This window comes from Lampetra planeri, chromosome 47 (assembly GCF_965212315.1).
Source record: "Lampetra planeri chromosome 47, kcLamPlan1.2.h2, whole genome shotgun sequence".
Taxonomy (NCBI): domain Eukaryota; kingdom Metazoa; phylum Chordata; class Hyperoartia; order Petromyzontiformes; family Petromyzontidae; genus Lampetra; species Lampetra planeri.
Window position 1 is genome coordinate 8,903,882 of NC_136153.1, and position 11,898 is coordinate 8,915,779.

General features: G+C 54.4%; 1 protein-coding gene across 1 annotated transcript; it reads left to right on the forward strand.

The window, feature by feature from the left end:
- Positions 1-535: 535 nt before the first annotated feature.
- Positions 536-11,662, forward strand: LOC144733450 (uncharacterized). The gene is made up of 6 exons (XM_078615357.1): positions 536-1,155; positions 1,321-1,453; positions 1,622-1,665; positions 7,267-7,409; positions 10,332-10,455; positions 11,632-11,662. The coding sequence occupies exons 1-6, from the start codon at positions 536-538 to the stop codon at positions 11,660-11,662; spliced, it is 1,095 nt and encodes a 364-aa protein (XP_078471483.1).
- Positions 11,663-11,898: the final 236 nt, after the last annotated feature.

Below are 11,898 nucleotides of genomic sequence, written 5' to 3' on the forward strand. Positions count from 1 at the left end.
TAGAGCTTTGAGTGGGGGGAGCGGTGGTGCAGCTGTTAGCGCACCACGCTACCGACCCGGCAGCGATGTGCTCGACTCCCAGCCACGGCGCACATCAGTGGCAGAGTGATAGCTGCGCCGGGCAGAGCGTCTTCTCCCACCCACGGCTGTCTCACGAACCCACACTGACCGGCTGTGATGGGGCATGGCCAAACTACGCCCCCGCGAGCGCACGGCGTAGGTAGGGGCATCCATTCATCCAGCGGTGGATAGGAGGATGCCTTCATCCAGCAAAGGGAAGTGGAGGCCTTCATTCTAGATTTGAAGTTTTCGTGACTGCAAGGATTCATACTCTGAAGTTTTTTCGGTAAAGTCGCGTAGGTAAAAAAATAATTTTATTCATTTTTAAAAATGTACCGACGTGACTTCACCGAAAAAAACAAAAAGTATGGAGGCCGTCATCCAGCCGTGGTCTGACAGATGGCTATAATATCGCGCTAACTTCTCTGTAAGTATGTCGCGCTAACATCTCCCCCTCCGTGCCTCCATCCGCCAGATGGACTCGGACAACAGCTCGATGTCGAGCAGATCCTCCTCGCCGGAGCTCGACGTCTTCATCGGCGCCTCGTCCGACCTCCAGGGCCTCTCGTCCACCGTCTCCTCCACCACGAGCCGCGCCGCCGTGTCCACCGCCTACACGGCGGGCGCGCCGGGCAAACCTCGAGGCACCCACGGAGACCACCATGCTCAGGGTCGGGGAACCTCCTCTTCCACCACCAACACCACCAACACCACCGCCACCACGAACACCACCGGCGGTAGTTCATCGGCGTCGTCGTCGATGATGAAAATGAAGAGCTTGGGCGGAAGCGGGGGTGGATCTCGCCCCCGGCTGTCCAAGGAGGACCTGGACAATCTGCAGCAGCAGCAGGAGGAGCAGCTCGGCGAGCCGTGCGGCCAGGAGCTCAGGCTGAAGATCAACAGCCGCGAGCGCAAGAGGATGCAGGATCTGAACGTGGCCATGGACGGCCTCAGGGAAGTGATGCCGTACGCGCACGGGCCCTCGGTCAGGAAGCTCTCCAAGATCGCCACGCTGCTCCTCGCCAGGAACTACATCCTCATGCTCAACAGCTCCCTGGACGAGATGAAGAGGCTTTTGAGCGAAATCTACGGCGGCGGCGGCGGAGGCGGAGGCGGCGCCGCCGCCGTTGTCGGAGGCGCCGCTGCGGCCGCCGCCGCCGCCGCGGCCGCAGCTGCCGCTGGTGGCGCCGGGAGCGGCGGCGGCGGCGCTGCCGGTGGCGGAGGCGGCGGGAGCGCCGGCGGCCACAACCACCACCACCACCACCACTCGGCCTTCCACGCGTGCGCGCCCATCGGGAACCATCACCCCCTGCACCACCACGCGGCGCTCACCTCCTCGCTGGCAGCCGGCGTGGCCGCGGGCTTAGCGGCGGCTCCGGGCCCTACGGGGGCCGCGAGGCACAGCCACGGGCCGCTCAACCATCACCATCACCAGCAACATCATCATCACCATCAGCAGCAGCATCATCACCATCAGCTCAAAGCGCCGCCCTGCTCCTTCGGCTCCGTGTTCCACCCGTGGGGCGGCGGGCTCCCGTGCGCCTGCGCGCTCTGCCTGCAGATCCCCGCTCACATCGTGGCGCCGCGCATCCCCGGCGACGCCAAGTGAACAGCCGAACCCCCCCCCCCCCTTCTCTCTCGCGCGCGCGCCACACGGGTGAACTGTTCGTCACATCGAGAGACGTCGATGTTGTTGCGTGTGGCTCGCCACGTCCACCAGCGACAAGAGTGTCCGTGGCGACAAGAAGTGTGGGTGTGTGTGTGTGCGCGCTTTTTGAAGTGTCCCGTTGTGTTCACGTTGGTTGATCGACATCTGAGCGCGGGTTTATTGTCGCCGCTGCGTGTTTATTTGTTGTGCGTTCGAGGCCGTCCCCACAAATTAATCCCAAACAACGTCAATCGGCCAGCAACACACAGCACTGTTAGAATAGTGACAGATACGAACTTTGACAGGTTTCTTGAAGTGACAAAGGTTGATGGGACACTTGGGAAAAGAAGGGGAGGCTGATGAGTAGGGGACTGTGCGCTGGCCTTGTCCCTGGTGCACACACATCTCACATATGTGTAACATGTGTGTAACACGTCTAACATGTGTGTACCATGTGCAGGCCATTTTGCTGGACGAGAACCTCTCCCAGCCACGACTGTTATGGCCTGTGAGGGTCACATGACCCGTAGCTGTCAACCCATGCGGTTCACCCCGTGTTCCTGTAGAGGGAAATTGAGTTTTCAGGTCCACACGGCGTACAGCCGTTTCAATGCGGGCAACAAACAATGTTTGTGTCTATTTGTTTGCGTTTCTCCCTTGTGATGGGACTTTGTAAGATCAACGTTGAGATTTATAAAGGGCACGGGGTGACCGATAGAGTCTGAATTGGTCTGTAATGTGGCAGGGCACTGATAAGGGGTTGACAGGTATGATGACCATACTTCCCCACGCCGGTCTGCGTCGGTCGAAGCTGGGGAGGGTGCAGAACAATGCGCTTGTCAGCGCTGTGCACGAGTTTGCTTTACTTGGCGGTCGCCCATCCACGTTCCTATGCCAGGGGACAGGATAGCAAGGCACGCGTGGGACATCGTCCAAGGAGTATTCCTGACGTCCTTGCCTGTTGCTGGTAGTGGTGGAAATTCTACGATCACATGGCCAGGGGCTGGTCAGCGCACAGATGGGAACCTCTCTTTGTCCGCAGTCTTAACCCTGCCGATGCAGATTTTGATTTTTACATTTTAAAAATGTCGCGTCACCTGCGCGAATGCATTGCAACGTCGCATATCCGACCGTCACGTGTCCGCCCCGACCGACGAATGGCCCAAATCCGGCGCAGAGATCGCGTCTCCTGGTGCCACCGATTTACTTCTCTCGCGATGTCCAACAACTCGGACAGACGCCTCGTACGAGGTGTTGCACTGTCCCTCTCGACATCGACCGTGCTGAATCATTCTCCCATCATATTTTCACAAGTACTACTTGCATTACGATAATGCAGTGATTTCACTTTAAATGATGCATGCATGCAACGTTCGTATCTGAACTAGTTTTACAACACACATGCCCACTCCCCGTGACTGGTCGTCCCAGACAAATATATTTAAAGATTATCCCCCCCCTTCTCCTCCTAAGGCACTAATGAATGACCAACAAAACGAATAAATAGCGTTTTGCTAATGTCTATAAATGATCGTGACGATAATATCGATTTCCCCATTCTCTCCGGATTATGAGACGCGTCAGAAAGGAAGACGCACGCCCACATGTGTGCTTCCCCGGTGCCAATGAAGTTCTCTAAAACGTGGTCACTCGTGCAAAGAAATGACGGCCACGTGATTATAATCTCTCTCATCTCACTACTATGAAGAAGGCACATTGCCCGACACGTCGCCTATTGTATATTATATAATTATATATTAATTCTGAGGCCACAGTGTTGTCGTTGTTGTTGTTGACAAATTCGTCGAGGTTGCTGGGTCATTGTGATTATGCTCCACTTCCAACGGCGCATCGCAGACTTTGCTTTAAAATGCCGAGTGGGGTGGTGGGGTGGAAGTGCGTCCTCTAATCTCGTGGCGCTGCTGTTGTGTGTGTGCACGTGGTTGTTGTGTGTGTGTGTGCACGTGGTTGTGTGTGTGTGTGGGTCGTGTCTGTGTGTGTGCACGTGGTTGTTGTGGGTGTGTGTGGTTGTGTGTGTGTCTGTGTGTGTGTGCACGTGGTTGTTGTGTGTGTGTGTGGTTGTGTGTGTGTCTGTGTGTGTGTGCACGTGGTTGTTGTGTGTGTGTCTGTGTGTGTGTGCTGCTGCTGTGTGTGTGCACGTGGTTGGTGTGTGTGTGTGCACGTGATTGTTGTGTGTGTGCACGTAGTTGTTGTCGTGTGTGTGTGTGTGCTGCTGTTGTGTGTGTGCACGTGGTTGTGTGTGGGTGTGGTGTCTGTGTGTGGTGTCTGTGTGTTTGTTTGTGTGTGGTGTCTGTGTGTGTGTGGTGTCTGTGTGTGTGTGGTGTCTGTGGGTGTGTGGTGTCTGTGTGTGTCTGCACGTGGTTGTTGTGTGTGTCTGCACGTGGCTCAGTTTCTGCCTCTGGGTAGACCCACCCAGGTGAACTTTCTTGTGTTAAACAAAGTTGAACAATACACAAGCTGCTGGTCCGACTCTTAACGCGTTGGCAGCGGTGCACAAAACACAAACAGCACAAACAACAACAACAACACTCAACGCATTCATCATCAACAGCACGGTGTGGCCACAATATTTTTTTGACAATAGCCGACGTTTTGGGCAACGGCCCTTTTTCAAATGGGCAGTGTTGCTGGTGAATTTGTTGGTGTTTCATTTTCTCTGTGTAAATAGTATGGACTTATACGTGTTCTTTTTTTTAGGCTGCGACATTGACGCGCGTGTGTGTATATATAATAATGTTTTATGGAATAAAGTAAACACGCAGAGATGCAGATATCTACACGCGAACGTTGGGCATCGTTCGTGCGTGGTGTGATTCATCGTGACTATTATCATCCTGATCACGTTTACCATCAAAGCTGACGGATGGAACTTGAACCAGATCTCACTTGACATCATACAATAAATAACTGGTTCATTTAATAGAGTGTATGACTTCCTTGTTGCATACGTTGATGATGATGATGGTGGTGGAGGGCCATTCGGGGATTATATACTGGTTAACGTAATGATTATGTTTGTCGGAAATAGTTTTGACAATGTAGCGCCTTTCAGTGTTGGCACGAGGCCATGGTGCAGGCCAATCAGTTTCAAAGACGACGCCCACTTATTGTTGCTAGAGCAATGATTGTTCACATGTTCAGCACAGGTACTGTGGGTGGTTAGTGCAGACTTGGTTCCTTCCAAAAGGTTTCTATTTGGCGTTTGGACATCTTAACACCTCCTGTTTTAATTTTTCGATTTAAAGCTTTCGTGACTGCAGGGATTCATCTTCTTGGTTCTTTCGGTAAAGTCACGTAGAAGGGAAATAATCTGTATATTCACTATACAATTACGATATCTCAAAGTCACGAAAGCTTTAAATCGAAATTTAACCGCCTCTACGGGGAGGGATTCCACATAACTTTGACATATCGTAATTGTATAGTGAATATACAGATTATTTCCCTTTTACGTGACTTTACCGAAAGAACCAAGAAGACCTCCTGTTTTATTTCCAGAAAGGGGGAAACCTAATCTTGTTTATATATATACCTTGACACTGGCAAAACGGTTCCATGATAAAACAAGAAGTATATTTTACACATCTCATCAGGCCAATCGGCCATCCGTCAGGCAAACCGAACCAGTGGTTCCTCGTGTGTCAAGCATCAAGGGCCATTGCCTGAAACGTCACCTGTTGTGTGTATGTGTTTTATTTTAATGCCACGGTGTTGTTGACGAGTGTGTTGAGTTTGTTGTTGTTTTTAGTTGTGCTTGTGCAACCAACGCAGCAGCATCACCACCAGATGAAATGTTTTCATGGTCTTCAATGTGGAGGTTGTGGATGCGGGGAAGGAGGAATTGTCGATCTCCTCCACCTGCACGGCCTCTCCACGCGACGAGAACTCGATGTCTATTTTGGGTGTCGTGTGTGATTTTCATTGCGAATGCTTTAGGGGTTTAAAATGCCGATGGGAATAATATCTGCGACTGCAAAGAAATAAGGCGTTACGTTCACAGGTTTACGAAACGTATTTTTTTTTGTTTTTTACAAGATACACGAAGACACATTCACGTAGATGGACACAGGCCGGTGCAATAGTCAAACACACTGTTGGGGCAAGTGCTGTTAGCGAGCACCTACGAAGGCCGGAACGGCACACACGCACACACACACGCACACACGCACACGCACACACACACTCACACACACGCACACACGCACACACGACACGGCATCCGGAGGAAATGTAAAATGTTATTTTTGTACACGTTGTAAGCAATACGGCGATTCTATTTAAGCAAAAAAGATGGGACGTTGGAGACGGAACGTTTTAAAAGAGCATTGTTCAAACAAAAATAAAATCTGTAAGTTAAAACTTAGTCTCACGATTGAATAATTTGCTTCGCTTTGCGTTTCTGCACTGTGGGAGAAATTGTGCGGGAAACGGCGCAAGACACATGCCCCCAGGTAGCTCGCACGGGCTATCGGGGCATGTGCTGTGCAGAGTATTGACGCTTGCACGAACCGCACCACGTGCCCATTTAAGGCTGAGTTGACCTCGGGGAGGCCCAGGACCGGTCGTTCAGAGATTCGTCACCGATATTGGGAGTGAGGTGGAGAATCGAACTCGGTGCGCCGGGTTCGTAGCGCAGTGCGCTAACCACTGCCCCACCGCTCCCGTTATGTTGTACCTTGATCTCTGTGCAATGGACTGCGCATTGGCGGTGGCAAGATTCGGCCGCTCCTTTCACACGCCAGTATTTCGATTTAGCAAAAGATTGATTGTTAAAAGTTTGTTTAATGTTGTGAACGTAGCGGCCACTCGTGGCTGCAGGAATCACGTGACCGTGTCACGGGCAACAATTCAAAGCAAAGACCCCCCGTATAGCTTTTACCAGACTGTTGGGGCAAGTGCTGTTAGCGAACACCTATTAAGTCCGGCACGGCACGCGAGGGAGTGGGTGGCCAACACCACGCCCGGCCGCCTTTGTCTCTCCATTGGTGGTGTTAACACACCGCACCAGGTACTCATTTGAGGCTATGTATGTATGTAAGCGTGCGTGTGTATGCGTGCGTATGTATGTGTGCCTGTGTGCGTGTGTGTGTCTGTGTGCGTGCGTGTGTCTGTGTGCGTGTGTATCTATGTGTGTATGCGTGCGTGTGCCTGTGTGTCTGTGTGCGTGTGTATGTATGTGTGTGTGTCTGTGTGCGTGTGTATGTATGTGTGTGTGTCTGTGTGCGTGTGTCTGTGTGCGTGTGTGTGTCTGCGCGCGCGCGTTGGTTCGTACGCGCGCGCGCGCGTGTGTCTGCGCGCGCGCGCGCGCGCGTCTTAACTTGGAGCGCTGTGTCATCACATTTGTCACGGGCGGAGGCCACAGAAAGCGCGAACAAAGCGTTAATGAAGAAGGATGCGGGCTACTCGCTGACACTTCACTGGAGTCACTTGCCTCGCTGTCCGCTCGTGTTTACCTTGCGTGTCCTCACGCCCCCTGGCCATTGTGAGGGCCCCTGTCACTCAGAGCGCTCAACCCGCAACTCGCCCCCTTCCCACAGGCCGCGGCCTCGGCCCCTTGTCAGTCTGCCCGTCAGGGAGAGCGCCCCAGCTGTCGGCGCCCCGCTTGTGGCGACGTCTCTGTCTGCCCGTCTGGGTTTGCTCGCTCGCAGCGAGTCGGCCGAGATGGTGGGGAAGTCTCAAGGTGAAGCTTCGAGCGAGTGGTGCCAGCGGTGAGCGGGTGGATCAACGGGGTCCAATGTTGTGTTTCAGGGGGAAGCGGCCACTGGGTTCGGTCCTAGGGACTGTGTCAGTGGGCTCACAATGGCCATGTCAGGCACACTAAGCTAACACTGCTGAGACCCTGCCTTAGTCCAAGGGACTGTGTCAGTGGGCTCACAATGGCCATGTCAGGCACACTAAGCTGGCACTGCTGAGATCCTGGCTTAGTCCTAAGGACTGTGTGTGTCAGTGTGTTCATAATGGCCATGTTCATAGCGCAGCGCGCTAGCCGCTATACTACCGCTCCCCACAAACACACATGCACATACATACACGTGCACAGACACACACGTACACACACACGTGAACACACACACATGCACACACACACACATGCACAGACACACACACGTGCACAGACACACACGTGCCCAGACACACACGTGCACACACACGCGAACACACACACATGCACACACACACGTGCACAGACACACACACGTGCACAGACACACACGTGCACAGACGCGTGAACGCGCGGTCGCCCTCGTGTCTGCTACATGGGCTGCACAATCGTCACCCCGCGCTCTGCGTAAGCAGCAGCATCATCAGCTGCTGCTGCTGCTGCTCTCCTGCCGTCAGCCCTTGCCGATCACAGCCGCCGCGAGGGGAGCGATTAATCATCTCTTCCCCTCCCTGCAGCAGCCTCCGTCTCTCCCACTCCGACCGCGCGTCCCGCTCGGCTCCTCGCCATCCACTCCCATCTAGTCTCTCCCCCACCCTCCCTTCCTCCCTCGCTCCCTCCACTCCCCTCCACCCTCGACTCCCCCTCTCGCGCCTCTGTCCGAGCGGGGCTGAGAACGCGGCCCGCGTGCACAGATGGACAACGCGTGGGATGAGAGAGCGGCGTCCGTCCGCCCGTCTCCCGTTGCTTCGACGCGATTGTTCACTGCCGAGCGCTGTAGGTGTGTCGCGCACAATTCGCGAGCGAAACGTAGCGCGGTGTGTATATATGTGTGTGTGTGTGCGTGTGTGTGTGTCCGTGTGTGTGTGTACCCGTGTGTGTGTGTGTGTCCGTGTGTGTGTGTGTGTCCGTGTGTGTGTGTACCCGTGTGTGTGTGTGTCTGTGTGTGTGTGTCCGTGTGTGTGTGCCCATGTGTGTGTGTACCCGTGTGTGTGTGTGTCCGTGTGTGTGTGTGTGACCGTGTGTGTGTGTGCCCATGTGTGTGTGCGGTAGTGTAGCGGTTAGCGCGCTGAGCTCCGAACCCGGCGACCCGAGTTCAATTCCCGCTTACGGCCAACACCAGTGACGATTATCTGAACCGGTCCTGGGCCTCCCCTATGTCGACTCAGCCTCAAATGAGTACCCGGTGCGGTGTGTAAACATCGCCACTGGGGAGACAAAGGCGGCCGGGCATGGTGCTGGCCACCCACCCCCTCGTGTGCCGTGCCCGCCTTCATAGGTGCTCGCTAACAGCACTTGCCCCGGCAGTCTGTTAAACCTCGCGGGGGGCGAGCGAGCTGCAGCACGCGGCCTGGAGCGGTGGCGCCGTGGCTCGCGCAGCGCTGCGCCGTGACGTCCGCAACCTGAGTTCAATACCCCGCCACGGCATCAGTGGCGACTTCGTATCCGAACTGGCCGTGAACCCCCCCGGCCCTTCCCCAACCTGCACTGACCAGCGTGCTGATGTATTGGTCAGCTAGCCAAAAGTGCATGGTTTGGGCCTTCATCGAGCAGTGGATTGACAGCGAAGCTTTAGATGTGCATATATATACACACCGTGTTTCCACAAATACAAACAAGTATGTGGTGTAGTTAATCGGCCTATTGGCTTACCAGGCCAATATTGTTGTCCTGCAGAGTTTTGTTTACGCGAGCGAAGTTCGTGGTTTCGACCAGAGTGCTCTTCCCAACAGCGTCTGGTGACCTGCGAGGCTTTGTTAAAGAGCCCCACTCTGCTGATGAGACCCAGCCAGGCCGAAACCAGGACAGGGCTTTCTTGCTAAAACGAATTGCTGCTGGAGAATATTTAGCCTCGGAAAGCCAGGAGGCTCGCAGACGAAACGATGTCGTTTATTTTTGTATGTGGTGACACAGACCGTAAAGTTCTGCTTATTATATAATCTACATTATGTCATATTATAGATATGTAATATATAAGTCTGGCCATAATTCTGCATAACGTCACAACCTTACTTTATATAGCAATTATTTACTGATATTTCATAATCGATGTGTGTGTGTGTGCATGGGATGAGTGGGGAGCGGTAGCGTAGCAGTTAGCACGCTGCATTACGAACCCGGAGACCCGAGTTCAATTCTCGTTCACGGCAAACGCCAGTGACGATTAGCTGAACCGGTCATGAGCCTCCCCTAGGTCGACTCAGCCTCAAATAAGTACCTGGTGCGGTGTGTAAACATCGCCACTGGGGAGACAAAGGCGGCCGGGCGTGGTTCTGGCCACCCACCCCTTCGTGTGCTGTACCGGCCTTCATAGGTACTCGCTAACAGCACTTGCCCCAACAGTCTGTTACAGGCTATACGGGGGATCTTTGCCTTTGGGGTGAGGGGAACGGGACCGGGCACGTAATGATCTGGCCACATGAGTGTCGTGATCCCCTCCACCACCCGAGACACAAACAACCGCAGTGCCACCGCTCGCCGCCGCGAATGCGATGACGGCACGCCGACGACGAATCTCGCGAGTGACGATTTTCTTTTTTTATTATTTGTTCTTCTCTCCGATGATTGGGGCGAACAACAAGTTGGCCAAGTTTTTTTTATCGATTTAGCGAGCTGCGGTGGCACAAGTCGCCACGAAATCACCGCCGGGGCTCGGGCCACTCGAGTGAGTTGCTGATGAAGGGCCTCCCACCCCCGTGTTTGTACCGCGTGGTGCCCAAGGACCACGCGGCCAGCTGGGGCCTGAGGACCACGTGGCCCAGCTGGGGCCTGAGGGCCACGTGGGCCAGCTGGGGTCTGCCCGCTGCCACCTCGCCCTTCCCCGCAGCCCGCAGCGGGGCGAGACGTCCTTACCACGCGCACAATGAGGCCTCGTGTGGTTATTACTATTGTTGTTATTGTTGTCGTGGTCATTATTATTGTGAGTTTAACACGTAGGCTTTCGCAACCAATATTGTCCATAATAGAGGCTAACAAGTGACGACATCACAGTTTACCCGCTGCTCTATTTGAGACCGAAACAGGAGGAGGATTTCTTCAACAACTCTGGCTGCAGCCTGATGATGCTGGTGGTTGTTGTTGTTGTAATTACCGAAAAACGTTGTAGTGGGCTTTACTTTCCAACACACAGCCGGTGAATGCTGAACTCGTTACGAATTTGCACGTTTTGTTTACGTGACAAACCTTACTAATTGGCTGTGTGTCGGGTGGTGGCGGGTTTAACGACACATTTATATTTACGCGATTTAACCCCCCAAAAAAACAATATATGAGCGCTGCGCTTTGACGCCACTACCCACGTGCTCATTGTTATCCGGTGTGCGTGTGTGCACGTGTGTGCGTGTGTGTGCACGTGTGTGCGTGTGTGTGCACGTGTGTGTGCACGTGTATGTGCGCGTGTGTGCGCGTGTGTGCGTGTGTGCGCGTGCGCGTGTGTGTGCACGTGTGTGTGCACGTGTGTGCACGTGTGTGCGTTTGTGTGCGTGTAGCGGTTAGCGCTACGCTGCGCTACGAAGCTGGTAACCCGAGTTCGATTCCCGCTCACGGCCAACACCAGTGACGATTATCTAAACCTATTCGAATGAGTACCTGGTGCGGTGTGTAAACATCGCCACTGGGGAGACAAAGGCGGTCAGGCGCGGTGCTGGCCACCGTACCCCCTCGTGTGCCGCGCCGACCTTCTAAAGTCCTCGTTTTAAGTCTGAGTCGACCCAGGTGAGGCCCAGAACCTGTTCAGACTATTCGTCACCGACGTTGACTCGCGAGCGGGAATTGAACTCGGGTAGCTCGAGTTCGTATCACAGTGCGCTAACCACTGCGCCACCGCTCCCCCCTCCCCACAAGGCACAGACGCACACTTTCCCTTTTTTTTACGAACTCTCTCCCCTCCCTCCCATCCCCCCGTCCCCCCCTCCCCCCGTCCTACCGCCACCGCCGCCACCACCCCCCGTGTCCCCCTTGTGCCCCTGTCTCCACGTCTCCCTGTGCCCGTCCTCTCTGTTGCCGGCCCCTCGCGTCCCAGGGAGTTTTTGTGCCCGGAGAACATCCTCTGACCCCCAGTCGAGGATCAAAGAGGCCGCCAGGGGAAGCGCTTTGTTCCTCCGAGACGGCCTTCTCCTCCACATGGACCCAACAAACGCCCCCGGGGCACCTTGGAACTTCATCCCTCTGCCAAATTGTCCCTTTGTGACCACCTTCTCGACTGACTCGTGGAGTTGGTGCACCCGTTACAATTCTGTATGAAGATTCGGAATCGGTGGGGTTTTTTTCGTTCTGTTTGGGCGGTAAA

Excerpts from the sequence above, each read along its gene's own strand:
- LOC144733450 (XM_078615357.1), top strand. The coding sequence starts at position 536 with ATGGACTCGGACAACAGCTCGATGTCGAGCAGATCCTCCTCGCCGGAG. Across the intron at positions 1,156-1,320 it reads TTGAGCGAAATCTACGGCGG|CCACCACTCGGCCTTCCACG; the intron begins CGGCGGCGGAGG and ends CCACCACCACCA. Across the intron at positions 1,666-7,266 it reads CGCATCCCCGGCGACGCCAA|GCCGCGGCCTCGGCCCCTTG; the intron begins GTGAACAGCCGA and ends CCCTTCCCACAG.